Genomic DNA, 20803 nt, shown 5'->3' with positions numbered 1-20803 from the left:
AGAACTTTGTCTTTCAAAGCCAGTAGTTCCCTTACAGTGAGGGGGCAGAACCCACTCAGGCAGTGATCAGAGCTCACATGGCTTGTGTCACAGTGGCTGCTGTGGGGAGTTACACAACAGACTCTCGACCAGGGTCTTCTGTCTCAGCCAAAACTTCCAAACCTGGGGGCTGGGTGGGGGGCGGCAGTCAAGGCAGAAAAAACATGAACAATGTTATAGATACATCATTATTAGTTATATTCATAGCTGTGAACTCTTTCAAGATTAAGGAAGACGGACTGAATGGGATAGATTAAAGTACCATTTTTTCAGTAAGCCCTTTTGCAAATGATGCAAGACATAACAGAGATCGGAAGGCAACAATCTAGAGATACAGAGGAGTAGACAGAACTGAAGTCACATCAAGAAGGAAGAATCATATTTTTGGTCGATCCAGATGAATTTGGGCCACATATAAGGAGTGTGCTTCCCTGGAGGGAATCAGAAAGCAATCTGGGGCAGGAATATTGGTGTTGAAGAGACCTTGCCACTAAAGCCTGCTGGCTGGCATCCTATGCCTCTGTAGAGACAAATGTGGTTCACAGCTCATGGGAAAAAGGCAGTGTCTGAGGATGAGAAAGGGTTCCAATGGGGAGGGTGGCAGTGCCCAGAGAGCTCCATCAACAGTCAGTGGGTCCCTACTATTCAATCTTTACTGGACAGACGGTCAGAGGGGCTGCGTTTCCTCCATTGTCATTAAAACCAGTACTGAAGAAGGCCCGTAGAGGTCCAGTGAAGGCACATCCAGAGAAGATGAAGATGAGGGAGCCATGGTCAGTGATGTTGTAGAAGGAGACAGTGCCGGCCTCATAGTCTAGGAAAATCCCAACTCGGCATGGAGGCACCTGAAGGTGGAGGGGCGTCAAGGGGTACGTGCTAGCCTCATATCTGTGTTTGCTCCACAACCCAATTGTCCAGAAGCCACTGTCAGAGCTGAGTAGAAAAAGCCCCTTCCTCTGTGCCGAATCGCTACAAACCCCCAGGTCCCAGGCCTCCTTTCCAGTCACATCTACCTCCCAGTAACGTTTTCCAGAGTGGAAAGATTCGGCACTCAGGACCATGGGATAATTATCAAATCTCTCTTCATTCTTAGACACCTTCTGCTGAGTGTTTCCCAGTCTCACTTGTTTCCGGTTCTCAGAAAGGATGAGCCACGGGTTGGCTGTGTTTGGATCCAGAGTGATGTGCACTGTAGAGAGGGGACCACGGTCAGGTCTCATGTGGGGGAAATCAGTCACCCCATGCCCATGGTGGGGGATTTGTGCAAATTCCAGGGAGAGGGTGAGGGGTGACCCTGAACCTCACCATGTGAGAAAGCGACCCTCAACCAGTTCAGCCTTTGCCTGGACCTCTGTGGGAACCATCTTCCCTACCTCTGGCTCTGCCCCACTTACTCCAGCCTGCCACTTCTCCTCTGAGCTGCCGTTTGTTCTCATTTTCCCGAACCCTGGGACCCACTCTGCACCCTCAGTATCCCCTGCATCCCCAGCCACACAGCTGTAAGAACTGGCCTCACCTCCATATGTCCTCAGCATCTTCTTCTGCCCTGGCACATGGCACATACTCCTCAGGTTTGGGGAGACAGTATCCAGGTCCTTCAGGTTCCAGGACTCACTCCTGAGGGAGAGAGAGTTTGAGGCCCCTTTCTTCTACTCCCGCCTCCTACCTCAAATGCTAACACCAGAATCTCTGACAATTTAATTCAACTCAACTGCACAAGTACCTCTTGTGTTCAGGTCTCTGGGGATCAGGGTGAGAGGCAAAGAATGTAGGATTTAGTTGCTAGCCAGGAGCTCTTGGTTACAAGAGGCTCTGCAGCATGAGGATTCTTGTGTGTCTACTGTAATCCCAAGGTCACTGTGCAAGTACATTCTGTTTTGTTTTATAGGCAAGGCATCTGACATAGGTGAATTACTTCTGCGAGGCAACTCAAGGAGTCTTGCCCACGCTGTGAGTCTTATCGTGGCTCTTTCTGAGAGGTTTGTAACTGGTTATGTTCCAGCTAAAGAAGAAATCCCAGCAATCTGTAGACCTAGAACTTCCTAGAATTTCCTGACAGGGCTTTACTGTGTAAGATGTTAAGGTCCAATCACGTCAGGAAGTTTCATCAACTGAGATGTCCATGTAGTGGCCTTCAGAGACCAGAAACTATTTTACACTGTGTAGAGCTGTGATTTTCAATAGTGTGCTGTGAGAGGATCTTAGGTGTGCTAAGAAAAAAAAAATGTTTTTTTTTTTTTTTAATCAACATAATTTAAATGTTGCAAGAAAGTTTAACTATAGGTTCAAGTGTGAGTGAGATAAAAAAGATTGAAAAATTGGGGCAGTGCCTGTGGCTCAAAGGAGTAAGGTGCCGGCTGCATATGCTGGAGGTGGCGGGTTCAAACCCAGCCCCAGCCAGAAACTGCAAAAAGGATTGAAAAATACTGACAAAGAAGGTAAAATTTTGAGAAAAGGGAGGGGGATGGGGAAAACTTCAGGGCATGTATTTATAGCTTTTTTATAGTCATATGCTTCTTGCCAGCCCCTCTTCTAACAAAAAAATTTTTTCCCTTACCTTTTCAGGACAATTTTCACCTCCTGAGGAGAGAAGAGACAGAGAATAAGTTCTACAGTTTGTGGTTCACCACTGAGACTTCCACCCTGTGGGTAATGTGACACTTCCCATGGTCCCTGGAACACTACCCTTCCCTTATCTCTGGGTCAGGGCCCAAAAGATGATTCTGACCAGTTTGGAGCAGAAAGGATGTGAGGATATTTAGGGAATCACCAGAGACCCAGTGTGGGTGTGATCTATACCTAAGGAAGGATTATCAGTTTCTAGACTCTTACCCAGAAAGACCAGATTCTTGGGGGTAGAGGAAGATAAAAATAGGGGTGAAAGACACAAAGAACCCAGCCTGGTTGAAGTCCAAAGATGGTCACAGGGAGAGAACGGGCAAGTAGGATGACAAGAAGAACCTGCTCTATACCTCACTTGAAGGCTTGAGTTGTTTGGGGAACAACGGTTGGTTAGAGCGCTGCTCTGTGCTATAGTTAATGTCGTCTTTCCTGTATAGGAAATCAAATCACTGAGAATATTCTGTTGCAGGGTTTGGGGGCTCTTACATGGGAGCTGGCAGGCTCCAAGTCTCAGTTGGAAGTGATTTAGAAAGCTGGGTTCAATGTTGATCAGTAGAAAGCCCAATACAATCAGCTTTTTTTGCACAAACCAGAAAGAAAGGCTTCATGACTGCATGTGGCAGAGACAGTGAAAAGGTATGGCAAGAAGAACTGTAGGATGTTACAGGAGGGACTTCTGAGACCCTTTGGTCCCTAGATTCCCAAAGTGTGGGAAATTTGTCACTGGTAGATGTGAGGTGACTTGAAGTACAACAATATTGATGATTTTTTATGTATTTATTTTAATCTTAAGTCTACATCTTATTGTTTAAGTGAACCTGCCCAAGTTATTTAGTTTTAGTCTCTAAGTTTCAGTATCTCTGCCTCTTAGTCTTCTCAGCTATGAAACACAGAGATGATAGTAGTACTCACCTGAATACCTGGCAGGTAATATGGGCTATTTCCAAATCTATAGTTAACATGAACATTCTTGTTATGAAATAAATTAGAAAAATATCAGTAATACATAAACTAAACACATGATTTCTTAGGTCCTACTGCTTTAGAAAAATTTCCTTTTAAACTAAATTTATTCAGGGAGAAGAGTGAGACAATTTAAAGAAAAGCAACATGTTAAAATCGTATAGGTAGTTCATAGAAGTAGCAGAAAGCATACAGATACTTTTTTGACTAAAGTTTGGGCAACCCTGGTCATTCTGTCCATTCCATCTCTCTTGTTTCACTAGCGGAGACATTAGGTCCAGGAAAGGAAAATGACTTAACCTAGAATTATGGAGAGAATTGGTGGCAGGACCTGGGCTTGGCTACTGTCGCTTACTTTTTAATTCAGTGTTTTTAGATATATTACATTTATTTAAAAATATTTTCTTTTCTTTTTGACGTTTTTGACTGGGGCTGGGTTTGAACCTGCGGCCTCTAGCATATGTGGCCAGTGCCCTACTCCTTTCAGCTCAGGCGCCGCCCTATTTAAAAATCTTTTTATGTCCAGACACTCATCTAAGGGGTGAACTTTGTCACTTAATCTTCATGAAAATCCTTTGAAATATCAATTTAACAGATGAGAAAGTGGGCGAACAGAAAGATTGTGAAACGGTCTTGACGGCTCACACCTGGTATGCATTTGAGCAAGGACTTCCTAGGGCTGGCCATTTCTCTCAATTGCTGAATGGACTATTCCCTCCTAAATCTGTACCCTTCTATGCCTTGAATGCAAACCATTCATAGGTCTGAATTCCAGTTTATGTAAGACTGTTTATTCCAGGAACCAGGTTCTAAGGGTAGTTCCAGATAGCTCTGGCTTTTTTTCAGTTACTCTGTGCATCTCAGAGGGGACCTCCATCCTCCTCTCACCTGCAGCAGCTCCAGTGCTGAGCTGCGGCTCCTGTGCTCCACCTCTGAGATCAGCTTCTGCAGGGCCTGACTCTGCTGGGTCAGCTTAGCCTGTTTGTTCCCCAGGAGTCTCAGCTGTTCCCTCTCATCCTTCTCCAGCTCCTGCAGCTGTCTCTGTTCCTCTTCAACCAGGAAGTTTTTCTGCTTCACAAACTCGTCATGAATTGTGGATTTCTGTATCTGAACCTTCCTCTTTGGTGTCAAGGGAAAGAGAGAGGTAGTTTTTATTAAAATCTCCCAGGCTCTGATACATGCCCACATAAGAGAAAAACTCACATTAATTTAAAGTGGGGGGTGGAGGAATGAAGAGGCATGCAGAGAAGGGGGGATGGGTATGGGTGTGCTCCCACTTAATGGACACGATGTTAGGGGTATGGCACACGTTTTGGAGGTGGGTCACAATTGTAAGAGGGACTTTACCTAACAAATGCAAACACTGTAACCTAATTCTTTCTGCCCACCATTACCCTGAAACAATAAAAAACAAACAAACACACAAACAAAAAACCCTCCCAGGCTTTGGGGATAGAGGAATCAGTATATCTATTTACAGCCTGTGGAGATGCACCATTTTGCCCACCTGTCTGGGAATAAACACACACACACATGTGTACATGGGTGTGCACAATTTTGCTGAGGAGGGAGATGGGTGAGGCTTCCGGGGCTGAGAGGGAAATGGGATTGGTAGGGAGTACATTGTGGCTGGCTTACAACCACAGCTGTATGAACCTATGGCATCAGAGACTTTTTTCAACCTGTCTTCTAAAACCCAGTCACCACTTATGTGTCCCACTGTCTTTATGTCTCAGTGAGTTACCAAGAGAATAACACCTGTTCCTATTCTCAGCAACCTCACAAACACAGGGATGGTAATAGTATTGTGAACCTAAGTCCTGGGAGAGGGTGGCTTTGAGACCTTCTTTGCTCACCCTTTCCTGCTAGGAAACTGGAAGGTCACGCAATGACACTGGATGCCACCATAGCCTGGACTTACCTTTCCTCAATCCCACATCTTCCTGTTCTGGGATCCATGCCCATGAGCTCCTTTCACTCCTCTCTAATGCCTGCCCCATCTCTACTAATGCAGGATGAACTTTGGATCTCCATTGTATTTTGAACCAGCAATCTGGATGTGGTCAAGCAACCAACTAGTCAGATGAGGTTTTCTATACCTCAGGCCTTGATGGTTCCCTGAAGCCTATTCCTCACAGCCACTGTTATTTCCTGAAAGACCTAGCAGTTAGGCTTCTCTCCTGGGGTACTTCCATCCCAGACAATGAGATACTGCTGCTATCACCCTCCAAGATTGGGCTCAGAGGAACAGGGACCTTTGGGGTATAGCTCAACCCTCTCACAACCTTCTTCTGTGATTCTTGATCTCTGTGCCTTTATGGAGAGCTCTCCGCTGAGCCTCCATTCTTTATATTCTCCCTATCTGGAGACTTAGAGGGCAGATGGTCCTCAGAAAGTGAGATATACCACTCTATCACTCCTCATACAGGGACAGGTATGGTTAAAGGTATGAGTCCAGGGCCCTGGACCCTGCCCAGCCTTCAGGGACTCTTGCCTTCCAGTCATCTCTCTTCATCGCAACCTCCATTTCCAACTTCTCAGCTATCTCTTGTTTTTTTCTCAGTTTTTCCAATGCCACCTGGAGCTTCTCCTGCAGAGAAAGATAACAGATCAGTCTCCAATCAGACCAAGTAGTAGGGTAGGGTGATCCTTGCAGCATTTTCCCATAGCACATCTCTTGCTTTTAGAGAATGGGAAAGTTGTCTTTAGCCTGCAATTTTCCCCTTATATTAGACACGGAAGGAGGGATGCTCCCCCTTTCCCTAACCCCTCAACTCCAGAGGTCACTCTTTCCCGTCCCCACCTCTGAGGGAACAAATCACTCACCAGGGTCCACCTTCCTTCTTCCTGTCAGTGTCTCTGTGCTAAGGCCTCACCTGGTATTCCTGAGCAGCCTCATCAATAGGAACCATGGCGTGGTCACGGTGTTTACGAGATTGGGCACACACACAGCAAAGCAACTTCCCATCTTCCTCACAGAACAGGTGAAGCTTTTCTCTATGCACTGCACACCGTGCCCCTGGGGTGTCCTCCTTAGTGTCCTGGCTCATTTTTCTAAGGTTTTCCAGCATGTTGGCTACCTGATGATTGGGCCGGAGGTTCCTGAGCAGAAAGTGGCACCGGCACACAGGACAGACACTGCCCCCACCTTTTCCAAATTGAGAGATGCATTCCCGGCAGAAGCTGTGGCCGCATTCGATGCTCACAGGACCCACAAAGGGATCTAGGCAGATGGGGCATGTGACCTCATCCCACATCATTGCTAGGGGCATTGCTGTGGCCATAAGGGTGATGTTCTCGTTAAGCAATGCTGTGAAGACCTCAAGGGGACCTTGTGGGGAGAGAAAAAAGAGAAAAGAGAAGACAAGAGTAAGTCTGCATGAGAAAAACAATACAAAGAAAAACAAAGGGAGAGGGTACTGAAGGATGAAAACAAGAAAACATAAGAGCATCAGCCTGAATAACAAGAACGTCTCCATAGTCTGCTCCATCGATCCAGTCAGAAGGAAAAACTGAGTGCCCCAAAGAGGGTGGGAGAATTGGTAGGAACCTCAGAGATTAAACTGTTGACAATTCTACTTTCATCATGTCCTCCCTTTTCAAATCCTCAGTGTCCAGGCCTTTTCCATCCATCTTCTCCCATCTATGCCAATAGGCCTCCATGTTGCTGATGTAATGGAGGTTATAATAGAGCATTATAATCACGATTCCAGTAGCCTTTGACCATGCACCTTCCATGTGCCAAAGAGATGCTACATGCTTCGCCTACATCTTCACCTATCTTTACCACAATGTACACAAGTGTGGAGAGCACTCCCTGGGCTCTGAGCTGCTCCAAGCCTACTTCCTGTTTTCATTTCCTTTAGGGCACAGAGTAATCTTGAAGGAACATAAATTTCTAGTTGAACATCCACATCCGAAACGGCCTGCCCCTCTCACTCTTGGGAGGGGAAACTTTTGGGGATGGGAGTCTCAATCAACCATGGGAGACCTCCCCATACTGGGCTAGATTACAGTCCTGCTTCTCACAGAGTCACCTGCCCCCTCCTCCTAGATCAGGTGCCAGCCTCAGGATAGCTCGAGCCCTTGCTGGATGACTAGGATGTCACTTACACAGTCCAGCCCCCTCCCAGGTAGATGGGTCATCTGGAAACAAGTGCAGAGCTTGGACTGAGCTAGCAGTGGAGAGGAGAAGGGGCAAACGGGGCGGGCAAATGGGGCAGGGATATGCGGCGGACCTGTTGGAAGGATTCTTCATATCTGGGGCGGCGGAGGAAGAGGGGTCTAGGAAAGGCACGGGTTTACTTACTTTTTCAGCGGACTCAGCTCCGGCTCCTTATTTCACTTTCATTTTCCTCTCACAGGTGGGTCTGAAAGGAAAGGGGAGGAGCGGGGGCAGGGATTGGGAGGAGCCACAGGGGAAGGGAGACTTGAAGAGGACACGGGGTGAAAAAAGGGGAGGGGCGGAGAAGTGGGCGGGCAGGGAGCGGAGTTGGTAGGGGGCGGGGTCAGAGGCTTTGGAAGACTGGGACAGCAGGAGAGCAGCTTAGCTGTGTGGGTTGTCCTAGGCTCAAGCGCTGCCCTCTTCATGATCTCAGCATGTAGACTTTTGTATCTGCAGGTCAGAAGAGTCAATGCTGCTTTTTTTGGCGCTGGTCATCGCTCCACGCTTAACGTGCTATGTCCATGTGTGGAGGCTGCTTTTAAGAAGATTTGGATGCAGAGAAGGGTGCCAGCTCTCCCTTCTAGTGCCACCATCTGCTTCCTGCTTCCAGAAAGGAATTCTCTTTCCTGTGACTGATACTTTTGTAACATCTGGGTGTGAGAGATTTATTGCGCATGACCCCAATGCGCAAATCACACCAGTGAGTGGTAAGAAGGAAATTGACATTTACAGAGAATCAATTTTGTTGTCACTGAGCTAGGAATGTTCTCAGGTTATATTATTATTTTTAAACAGTGGTAAAATACATACATAAAATTTACCACATCAACCATTTGTAAGTGTACAGTTCAGTGGCAAAAATTACACTCATATAGTTGTATGCCCATTGCCATTCATCTCCAGAACATCATCATCCCAGACTGAAACTCCGTACTCATTAAACAATAATTCTCCACTCTCCTCTGCCCTCCAGTCCCCAGAAACCACCATTTTATTTTCTTTCTCTGTGAATTTGACTATTTTAGTTGCCTGATATAAGTGGAATCATAACATATTTGTTATTTTATGATTGGCTTATTTCTCTTAGCACAAAGTCCTTAACGTCCATCCATGTGTCAGAATTTTCCTCCTTTTCAAGATTAAATAATATTCCATTGTATGTATACCACATTTTGTTTATCCATTCATCTGTCTATGGACACTTGGGTTGCTTCCACCTTTTGGCTATTGTGATTAATGCTGCTATGTCAGGTTACATTCAGTCAATATCTAATGTCCATATTGTGCTATTGTACTCAGATTTGATTCCAGGCACTTCAACAGACCTCAAAAGCAGAATGGATTCAGAGTAAAAAAATAAAAATATCGAAGAAGAGAACTATATCTGATCTCAGAAAATGAGTCTGCTTCACATCACTGAAGACTCTGTTGTTACATTGACTAAACCGTCGTTGGGAGGGGTAGAAAAGAATATGGGTCTCACTGCTGACTCTGCTATTTACTAGTTAGGTTTCCATTTCTCTAAGCTTCAGTTTACTCATCTATAATAACCTATAGATTTCTAACTTAAATTTCAATGTATGCAAATAGGATGTGTGCAGCTCAGGAAGACAGAGATTGGTTTCCAGTTTGGAAGAACTACTTGAAGGATCTTAGAAATTGCTAATGGTCTCAAGCAGACGGAACTTTGAAACATCCTGTTCTCTAATTTCCATGACACACTGGGACTTGCAGTGGACAAGAGGAGTGAGAACATCAGTAGCGTGTAGTTTGTCACCTCTGAATTGTCTTCTTCTCCATGCTGGAAAGAGAGAGAGAAGAAATAGACGAAGTTGGTGCATTAAAATCTCTGACCTTCTGCAAAATATTAATACCAAGCCATTGTTCAAAACTTCTTAAGGCTATAGAAAACAAGGAAAGATTGAGAAACTAAGGGGAAATACTCACTAAATTCAATGCAGTACCCTGGATTAGATCCTGAAACAGTTAAAAATACATAAAATCTGGGCTTTAATTAATAGTAATGTACCAATATCAATCTCTTGGTTTTGTTAATGTATTATGGTTATGTAAGATGTTAACATTAAAGGAAATAAAAAAAATTACCCAGGCATGGTGATTCACCTGTAGCCCTAGCTACTTGGAAGTCTGAGGAGAAAGGATAACTTGAACATAGGAGTTTGAGACCGTGAGTTCTAACCAGGCCACTGTATTAAGCTTGGGTGAAAAATATAAGACCTTCTCTCTCTTAGAAACAAAACAAAACAAAACAAAATAAACAAAACAAACAAAAGAGAGATCAGTGGGTGTGTATATGCGCACACACACACACACACAGAGAAACTCTTTATATTATACTTGTAACTTTTCTGTAAAACTATTCCAAAATAGAAAAACTTTAGTAATAAAAAAACCCCTGTCCATGAGTGGTTTACAGGAGGAGAAAGTTACTGTAACATGCCAATGTAGGGGGGTCCAGATAGGTTACCAAAATGAGTTTAAAATTTTTTTGTTGGAAAGGAAAGGGAGCATGTGTGGCATTTGCAAGCCCTTCTAAGTGCCTTCATATATTCTAAAAATGATCCGATGAAATAACCATTGTTCCCAGTTTACAAATAATGCAGGAGATGCTCAAGGAGGTAAAGTAATTTGCTCATTATCACACACTAAGTGACAGACCCAGAAATAGGTCATAGATTTTCATCATGTTTAAGGGATGATCTCCAGGGGTATAACTGGAAGAGAGAGAAAGATTGCTTTATCAGTGGAGCTTTATTTTCAGCCACCTTCATTCTCTAGGCACAGGCATAAAGTTAGAGAAACTCTTTTCTCCTCTTTGGCATGCTCCCATGTCTAAAGCTTTCATGCGCACCTCTTTGGTTACACTGCCTATATTGCTTTGGCTGAATTTGGAAATAGCCTATGTTCATTTTTTCTGAAGTGGAAATTCCTCATGGCCTCTGTTGTCCCAGAAGGGCAGAATGTATCCCAGTTCCTAGACATCCTCTTTTCTCACCACCTGTCTCCATCTGTCACTAGGAGATTCATAGCCTGGCTCTTTAGAAAGAGCAGGTGCTCAGTACCAGGCGTCTTAGAATTCTCCTGGTGTCCCATAAGAAAAAGCATCAGGATGCACTGCCTGATGCTTCCTTCCAAGTCCCAGAGCTGCCTCCTGCCCAGAACTCAGGGGGGTTCAGAAAGTTCAACTATGGAAATGTCTAGGATTTGTGCCTGGATCCCAGCAGACCTGTTATTTCCCTGCTTTCACCAAGAGGATTATAAATTATCAGTTCTTTTGGACACAGAAGAAATGATTTTCACAAACAGAGGGACAGAAGAGAGGACATGCAAGCTCTGGAGCTGTGGTGATTGGAGGGAGTAGGATGTCAAAGCTGGGCTTTGGCTGGAGGCCTGACAGCACTGGATGGGATTTGTTTAAGGGAGGAAACTTCCCTTCAGGTCTTTCCATTCCAGGTATGAATGACCTTAAGGCCTTTGTCAGTCCTCTCTCTTATAATGTAATGAGCTTGAGTGGGCATCTGTGATGGGCTCTAATCACATCCTTGCCTTTTTCAAGTTTGATTATTCTTTGATGATCTGGCCAAGGAACATGGTCACCTTGTGATGAAAAGAAACACTGTTCCTCTTCAGTCCTTAACCAATTGGTCAAATCTGGAGAAAACAATTTGTTGATGGTTCTCCAGGCTCATCCACAGTGGCTGCTTCTAACACAGGCTGAATCTGATAGATGTTCAGCATCCTATTGTGGGGTTTCTGCTTGTAAGACAAAGATAGGCCTAGTGGACTCTGGATCAGTGTGGGGTCTTGGTGCTTGACTAAACCTTCCCTTTGATGACATATTCTGACTAGTTTGAGCACAGGCAGAGGGGACAGAGTCACTCTCCATCTCATTCTAGGCTGATTTGGGCTGAGAAGGCTGGCCGGCAGTTCCGTTACAGACCATGACTATGGTTACTACTATGATGGGCTTATGATTTCCTCATGAACTAATTTAACCTCACTACCACTCAGTGACAGGGATTCTCTTGTAATTTTCCTTTAATATGTAAGAACATTTAGGACATAGAGGGATTATGGTTTTATAGCTTGTAAGTAGTAAAGCCCGGGTTTAAACCCGGACAGTCTGGATCTTGAGCATAGACTTGTAACCCTGGGCTTGCTACCTAGGATGTATGCAAGAAGCCAGACCTTCTCAACCTCTGAGATACATGCTTATAACGGGAAAACACATTATTTATGCCATTGTAGGCAATTAAGGAAGTTAAAGATGTTATATTTGCAGATAGGTCAACAGTTAGCAGATAGCTTCACAGATTTGTCTGTGTTGATCCTGCAGGGAAGATCACAGAAGGCCAGGTTACAAGATATTCTCAGATGCCAATGATTTATAAACAATATCTCTGCACTAAGTTGTCTATCCACCTACCTATCATTTAAAATTCAATATCTTCAATACTAGAGATACTCTTGACCCATTGCAGTCCCTGGCTTCACCACTTAAATTTAATCAAGGATTCTGGTTACCATCTTTCAAAATGAGGCAACACTTGTATGGTTAGATTTGAAGAGAATCTTCTGTTTAAAAATATTTACAGAGATAAGTAAAGGATAGAAAAAGGCTTCTAGGATTATATTTAGTTATTAATAATGCTTTTGTTCTGTATGTATCCCAAATCACGAGCAAACTAAAAGATTTTGAGAAAGTCTAATTTTATTTTTTTCATCAGATCTTCAAGTTCATCAATAGTTTTCAGGGTGTAAGTCTTTTGTTAATACTGAGCAGTAGCTTCTGAGTGCCTCTCAGTCTGTAAGTGGTATGGGGAGGAAGGAGGTCCCATCCCCACACATCGTCCATTCAACCTTATGGTGTAATAAAAGATCCAAACAGCTAGAAAGCAATAGGGATGGAGGGGATCTGAGTCATTCTGAGGGAGCTAGGAAACCTGCAGACAATTTGTGACTTCTCAGTTACAGGTGTTTGGCTTAGACATGTTTATGCAAAGCTTATTTCTGAACAGAACAGTATTAGACCAAATTTTTGCTAAAGCGCAGACAGGATCATGGGCTTGGGAAAAACTTAAGTTCCCTACTCCTGACAGACTTTGCTAGGCTAGGAATGCAGTGTAGGGGCTTGTTTTCTTGAAATTTCTCTCTTGGTCCCTGGGACTAATATATCTCCAGAACTCAGCTGGTAAAACCAGAAGCTTAACACTTCATATTCCCTGGAGTGCTGGAGACCGATGCCTTGTTGCCATGGAACCTTGGTGAATGATGGTCTCCAACCTTCTGTAGCTGAGCCATCTCCTTTCAGTGACTCATACATTGATTTTAGAGGATAGACTCCCCTGATTAGAGAAACAAACAGTCTTTTCACTATTCATTGTCTTCCAGAACCTGGATGAGTAAGATGGTAGAAGGGCAGAGATTGTAGTTTAATTTTATTCCACCTCCTCAACAGGGTCTGCTCTGCATTTATTCCTTCTTTGTCAACTTTTGTCATCTGTCTCCATCTCTCTATTGCCATGTTTATTTTATTTTTTTCCACATATAGTTATATTGTTTCTTCATTGCTTTTTCAGGAAATTGCTACTTTGAGGAAAATTTTTTTCTTCCTAAGCTGTGAGTCTATAATTAAACTCACACAGTATCTAACACAGTGATGGTCAGAAAGCACATGGGCCCCTTTGGTCTTAGGGCTTTTCCATGGGGACCTGGCGGGATTGATGCTTGTGAGCAGTCAGGAAGAAGGCAGGTGTGGTATATGAGGAGATCCCATGAATCTGTAATTCTATTTAATACTAAAGATGGATATTTCTTCATCTCCAGAACTCAGCTGGTAAAGCCAGAAGCTTAACACTTCATATTGAAAATATTATTATCTTTTCAATAATAATCATCACAACAGAAAGAAGCAGCACAACACATTACTTATCTCAAGAGAAAAATATTAAAAAGTATTTTAGGGATGACAATGAATCCCCAACAATAAAAAAAAATTTTTTTTAGGGATGAAAATGCTGAGGAAGAGACAGATGCATGAGCTTTGAAGTTGAGTGACATGCACTTGAACTAGTCCCTTCTGCTTACTGTTCATGTGGTCTTTGGCAGGTTTGTTCACCTCTGAGACTTTATTTCATCTGTAGAAAGGAATAATGCTGCATTATAGGCTTTGGGAGAAGGGAGACTTGAAGAGCTACTGGCTGTAAAGTCCCAGGTTGTGTCTGGTTATTGTTACATTTTAATCAATGCCTCTGATGTGCTGAAGGGTTTGTAGCTGTTTCCATGTTCATGAGAACTCTGTGAGGTCAGAATTATTGTCCTTTTTAAAAAAAATGACAAGGACACAACTTTTTTGGAACTTCTTTGCCACCCACACATTGTTAGAGCAGGAGGCACAGGATGCAGCCTCCCTTGAATCAGAACTGCAGAATTCTTGGATCTTGGGTACAGTTGGGATGTAGAAGATAACTTTGGCCCTACCTCCAGAGGATGGGCCACAGCCTGTGAGGAAAGGTTGGAAAAACAGGAAGTGATGGGAAGCAGGGATGCCTGGTTGGATTGTTCTGAAGGCTGCACCTCTTAGTGGGTGATCTTATTCCTATCTTTAACCTCTTCTTTAGAAGGAAATGGGCTTGGAAAGAGGGAACTAAAAGCCTTACCTTTAACTTATCCTATGGGCAAAGGATCTGATGACATCTGAAGTGTCAAGAGTTAGAATTGATTTTTCCTTATGTGAAGGAAGTAAGCAACTGGGATTTTTCTTAGGGCAACTTGGATTTAATTCCTGACTCTATCACCTAGCTGCATGACCTTGGGAAAGTTACTTAGCCTTAGCTGTCTGAACCACAATTTTCTCATCAGAAAATGAAAAAAATATACCACAGGGCTAGAGAATTAAGTATAATAATATGTATAAAGTGCATATATAAAAGACAGACATGTTATTTCCTGATTCTTACTATTATTAGTATCAGAAAGCAAGAAACATGCAAAAAGGAAAAAATAAAAAAGGACAGTCCAGGGTGGCTTTAACTCACTAGAGAGTTATGTGTGGATCTCTAGGAACCACAAAGAAAGGGGGCATCTGAGTTGGCATGTGCCTGAGAAGACAGATCTCTGGTTCTTCAGCTGGGATTGTGGAGATGTGATTTTCACTTTGGCCTGCTGTGGACAAAAGGTTGGTGCAACAAATTTTTGGAAATTTGGTATCGTCCAAGAGCTTATTTTTCTTGGTTTTCACTATAAAGGAGAATGCCTTTAAAGAGTCTACTATGAATACGACAGTACGCTTGGGCACTATGCCAGGTACTAGGTTTACAATGATAAGGAAGACCAAACATTTTCTGATTCAAGCACAGATGTTTCGTCCTTGAACTGGGTAGACTCCTGTGACCTCCTCTGTGGGTGTGTCTGCACACTCAGCACTCTCTGCCACCTTAGTTGGTGTCTGATATTCATTTTCTTACCAGTGTGGGGAGTCAGCAACTCAGTTTTTGGCTCATGGTCAGGGCCATTTTCTGCGACAGCACAGACTGAGAGCCACAATTCCAGGAGGGTCCATTACACAGACTAGAATGTGTATGGTGCCCCCTGCAGTTGCACAGTGTGGCCTTGGCCTTCACAGTTGCTCAGGCCTGTGTATAATAGACATGGTATGACTTGCTGTTGATGAAGGCATGTACAGAGCAATATGGGACTCATCCTGGAGAGACTGTTGAGAGGATTCAGATAGGTGAAATGACTCCCTTTACGAACTTTCCTCAGCCAGTTTTCTCTTACAGAACAGGGATAAAAGAAGGAAACATGAAAATTTGATATTATCAAAGGGCTTATTTTTCTTGATTTTCACTATAATGGAGCATGCCTTTAAAGAGTCTTAAATATTCACTGAATACACAAGTGCAGTAAACTAACATTATGAAGAATACACAGTGTTTTACGTATGGTGTGAGACATCTGACTATAGGATTTAGCTGGCTCATGCATGAAGATATTAAAAACAGACTTAGGAAATCGAAGCCTGTCAAGGTTACATAAGTTTCATAAAAATTACAGTTAGAAAATGATCCAGTCACTTAAAAACATAAAAATGCACAGTGGCTTATTCAGATGAGCCAAAGTACTAATACAAAACATTATGAAAAATGCAGGCACCCCAACAGAAAATTCAGCAAAAGACTTAAACAGAATTTCATACAAGGAGATATTCAAATAGCCAGAAAACTTATAAAGTTCTCGCTTTCTTAGAAATCAAAGAAATATGCGTTTAAACCACCAGGCAATACTGCCACACATGTCCAGAATAACTGTAATTAAAAGGACCAACAAAACAAAGCATTGCTGAAGATGTGGAACAATTGAATTCTACAGTGTTGGTGTGGTGTAAGTTGATACAATCACTTTTGAAAGCTGTTTGAAACAATCTACCAAATCTGACTAAATGCATTGCCTATGATAATATGATTCCATGTCTAGGTATACACCCAACAGAAATTCATACATGTATTCACAAAAGAAATGTATTAGAACATTTATGGCAGCACTATTTATAATAGCTCCACAATCGAAATTATCCAAATGTTTCTCAACAATAGACAGGATATTATGTGAAGTTCAAAAATAGGAAAATTTATCTGTGGTGTTAGACATCAGGATGTGGATGACCAAACCTACTGAGAGGGAGTGTCTGGAAGAGACACAGAGGCTTCTGAGGGTGCTGACAATATTCTGTTTTTTGATCTGGGTGTGGTTTTCACTTTGTGAAACTTCATCAAGATTTACATTTGTGATATGTACGCTTTTCTATGTGTATATTTCAACAAAAATATTTTTTAAATGATCAAATATGGTAAATTTTGTGAGTAGAAAAATGTCCTAAGAGTTTATATTGAGAGAGAGGTGACTGAAAAGACTAGGGGCATAGGATCGACAAGGTCTTTTCTCCTCTCAATTTAGTATGAAGCTCTTGCTTATACCTGATCCTGCAGTCATCAAGGAACCACTGGTGATCATGAAACACAGCTGTAATATAGTAGAAGCCATCTTCCTATAGAAATTTGATCACCATTTTTCTCTCTACACACATACTAATTTAAATGTTCATACTTGTCTTTTCATAAATATTGTGTTACAATTCTAATGGAAATTTGGAATATGATTAGAATTAAACTATGATTAGAATACAGAAAGACAGAAGAAAGTGGGACAGTTAGGCTGTTATAACATTCAGAGAAATGATGATTCAGCTAGGTTAGTTTTACTGGGATCTGAAAGGTGGGGAGAGTTTAAAGAGAGAGGATTTGAAGAATATGTTAAAAAGTGAAAAGATACACAATGTGCTTTATTTTCCCCCTAGATATTTCAAGGATAACAGAACAGGAAGGGAGGCACTAACTAACGAGTACTGGATGGTAAGATTTTGGGAAAGAGCAGAGGAATTAGTTTGTGGTTTGGCAGTATAGTGAATGTATAATGCAAACCTGTGTGAGGTGTTTGGTAGACAAATGGAGGAGTCTTGTTCTGATGAGAGAAGTTAAGGCAGAGAAGCTGTAGCTAAACGTGCTAAGTGAGGTTGTGAAATCAGATGAGCTCACACTACACTCTGTTCCCTGGGGTTCTGGAAGCTCATGCTGCTCTGACTCTTCAGGTGATGCCTGTCAGTCAGCCTCTGCCTTCTGCCCTGTCCCCAGCTGGGGACAATGTCAAGTACTTAGCCCTATCTTATCAGTTTTTATAGTAAGGTGGCTGAAGAAGAGATATTTAAGAGGAAAGTTTCTTCTAAGTTAGTCCACAACCATAGGACTGTTTTGAAGGTACGGTCAGAATAGGCAAGTTTAAGCAGCTAGTGAAGTGGAGGTTGGAAGGAGATTAATAAAATGGAAATCTGGTAAACTGTCATCTTGTTTATCAAACTTAGACTTGAATTCTAGAATATTTCCTTTAAGCCAGTTCATCTTTACAAGAGAGAGCTTTGTCACCATTGAGTACGACTTATTTTGGGCCCCAAAGGCATTTCTAGAAAAGAAGCACGGAAAATCTTTCATGACAGCACCTGACGAATTAGCAACCAGCCTTCCAGAAGGACAGTTTCGAAAACACATCATCTGTTTGAATGTACTCTTTATACCGTTTGTTAACAGATCTGTTAGACTGTAAGACTTACTTCTAAGAATAAACAGAAATGGAGTCCAAACTTCCTATTCCTAATATTTTAAATTTCTACGAAAATCATTCTCCTTTCTTTAGTATTTAATCTGATAAGACACTTTTCTAAGTTTAACTTAAGTGATAAAAATAGGTTGTTTAGGGCAAAGGGAAGATGGTTGTTGAGTGGCTAAAGAAATAGCTGTAAACAATAAGCAGAGATCAACTCGGGAATTTATTCAGTACCAGAGAAAGTCAAACTAGCCAGAAAATGGAGGGGAATGGAGCTCCTCAGAGGAATGGGGTTTGTTTTATGGCCTTAGAAAGTACTATGAGGCAGCTCTTTCTTCCCGGTTGACACTCAGAAGGGAATTTGCAAGAAATGATCAAATGAATAAATGTCTCTTACTCCTAGGGTGGACAGCTGCTTCCTGGAATCACTATGTTCTCCTGCAACACCAGCACCTCTGGTCACTCTACCTTCCTGCTCACTGGATTCCCAGGCTTGGAAGCCTCTCATCATTGGGTTTCCATCTCCATCAATCTCATCTGTGTGGTTTCCATCCTGGGTAACAGTATCATCCTCTTCCTGATCCGCACAGATCCAGCCTTACACGAGCCCATGTACATCTTCCTGTCCATGTTGGCAGCCTCTGATCTGGGTCTCTGTGCCTCCACCTTCCCCACTATGGTGCAGCTCTTCTGGCTTGGAGCTCGTGAAGTGCCCTTTGATCTCTGTGCAGCACAGATGTTCTTCATTCATGCTTTCACCTATGTGGAATCGGGTGTACTGCTGGCCATGGCCTTCGACCGCTTTATTGCCATTTGGGACCCTCTGCACTATGCCACAATCCTTACCCACTCAGCAATGACCAAAGTGGGAACTGCCATTCTAGTAAGGGCTATCCTGCTCAACCTCCCAGGACCCATCCTCCTGTGGCGTCTGCTCTTTCCCCAGATCAGTGTGCTCTCTCACTGCTACTGCCTGCACTGTGACCTTGTGGGGTTGGCCTGCTCAGACACACAGATCAACAGCTTGGTTGGCCTGGTCTCCATCCTCCTCTCACTGTGCCTTGACTCCTCCCTCATCATGCTCTCCTATGCCCTGATCCTGCGGACTGTGCTGGGTATTGTGTCACCTGGGGAACGGCTCAAGGCACTCAACACATGTGTCTCCCACGTCTGCATTGTTCTCATCTTTTATTTGCCCAAACTGGGGCTGTCTGTGTTGCACCGAGTAGAGAAGCACAGCTACCCTGCTCTGGCAGTGCTCATGGCCAACCTGCATTTCCTGGTCCCACCCTTCATGAACCCCATTGTGTACTGTTTGAAGTCTAGGCAGATCCGTCAGGGGATCCTGAAGCGCTTCCAGGAAAAGAGGGTTGATGTTTCCTAGAATAGCAGAAGGCCTTAGTGGCACATGACCCTAGTGGATCACCGTGGGCCCTGGGGTTGGGGAAGAGGAGTGGTAGAGAGTTAATTTGAGGTTTCTGAACAATTCATCTCTTACTATAGTTTTTAGAGATGGAGAGCTTTGTAAAGCCTATCAAAATATCACCTTGATAATCATCTCATTGCTCTATTTTATTGAGTCGAACTATCTCAAACTTATGTATACTGGGATATCTCCTTAATGAGGGAACTTAACCACACTGAGAGTATTTGTGTGCATATCTATTTGTATAGGTATCTCTTTCCTTTTTTCCACTGAATTTTTCTCTCCCATCTGATTTATAAGCCTAAGGCTGAGTTGTAGTAAACTATACTAACCTTAATACTGGCCACCTTATCCCAAATTTAATATTGACCATCTTGTATACCAACAAGAAGAAAAGGAAGGTGGTGGTGGTGAAACACATGACAACACTTTGCATGCCAATATTTGCAGTTATTTGGCAAACTACCTAGGGAGTGGTAGTTTCCTTTTGGTCTCTTCAGGTGTTTCTCTGTTTTGAGCTTGAGAGAAGTCTGGCATTGCCAAGCCTAGGGAAGCTGCTCACTTCTGTACTTTAATTCCAGATACCAAGGTATATCCTTGGATAATTGAACAATGTTCTGAGTTTGTGATACTGTCAAGCTGAGTGGGACCCTTGGTGACTTGGGAAGGAGCGACTGACACACCTTGTACATTTTTAGATCAGGTAATAAATTTATATCCACCCTTAGACTGGGCCTGGTTACTAGAAATCAAGGAATTGAGTGAGGATGATCCCAGACAAGAGGAGGGGGAGAAGAAGGTGGCTTATAGAAACCAGGGTGCAAGTCTTGCATCCAACAAGCAACCATGTTATTCAGACCCTCTGTGGGGGGTCACCTGAATAACAAGAAGGTTCTGATTGGGAATATACCACATCCATCTCACTGAGGGTCACAAGTTCTTCAAAGCCAAGCCTTCCCAAGGAGGTTAATCTATATTGTTCATGGATTGGCCATGGAGCAAATGATTTCCTAGTAGCTCTCTATAATGGAAGGGGCTTCTTTGACCTTTAAAAAAAAGAAAAAGGAAGTCTATAGTGATTTATCCCATGAGCAATTTCTGTAAATTCATTCAGAATGATGGGAAGTTATAATAAATGCAAAATTATTTGTGTTGTAATGCTTTGTGGATTAGAAAAATATAAGGAAAAATGGCATTTAAGAAATGGAAGAAGCCCAAGTGCCCGTTGACCCATGAATGGATTAATAAATTGTGGTATATGTATACCATGGAATATTATGCAGCCTTAAAAAGATGGAGACTTTTATGAACCAAGTGTATGGTGCCCCATGATCATATTAATGTACACAACTATGATTTAATAAAAAAAAAAAAAAGATGGAGACTTTACCACTTTTATGTTTACATGGATG

General features: G+C 42.8%; 2 protein-coding genes across 2 annotated transcripts; one reads left to right on the top strand and one right to left on the bottom strand.

Moving 5' to 3' along the window:
• Positions 1-403: 403 nt before the first annotated feature.
• LOC128565365 (E3 ubiquitin-protein ligase TRIM21-like) lies at positions 404-7993 on the bottom strand. Its single transcript, XM_053561769.1, has 7 exons — positions 7934-7993; positions 6501-6955; positions 6119-6214; positions 4513-4743; positions 2597-2619; positions 1556-1656; positions 404-1228 (listed from the first exon to the last, which is right to left on the bottom strand). Exons 2-7 carry the CDS (start codon positions 6906-6908, stop codon positions 681-683), a joined length of 1407 nt encoding a protein of 468 aa, XP_053417744.1. The 5' UTR covers positions 6909-6955; positions 7934-7993; the 3' UTR covers positions 404-680.
• A 10402-nt stretch (positions 7994-18395) lies between these two features.
• LOC128565369 (olfactory receptor 51G2-like) lies at positions 18396-19349 on the top strand. Its single transcript, XM_053561773.1, has one exon. It carries the CDS (start codon positions 18396-18398, stop codon positions 19347-19349), a length of 954 nt encoding a protein of 317 aa, XP_053417748.1.
• The last annotated feature ends 1454 nt before the right edge of the window (positions 19350-20803 follow it).

The sequence above is a fragment of the Nycticebus coucang genome, chromosome 14 (genome assembly GCF_027406575.1).
Source record: "Nycticebus coucang isolate mNycCou1 chromosome 14, mNycCou1.pri, whole genome shotgun sequence".
Classification (NCBI taxonomy): Eukaryota; Metazoa; Chordata; class Mammalia; order Primates; family Lorisidae; genus Nycticebus; species Nycticebus coucang.
This window is presented reverse-complemented; position numbering and strand designations above follow the sequence as displayed.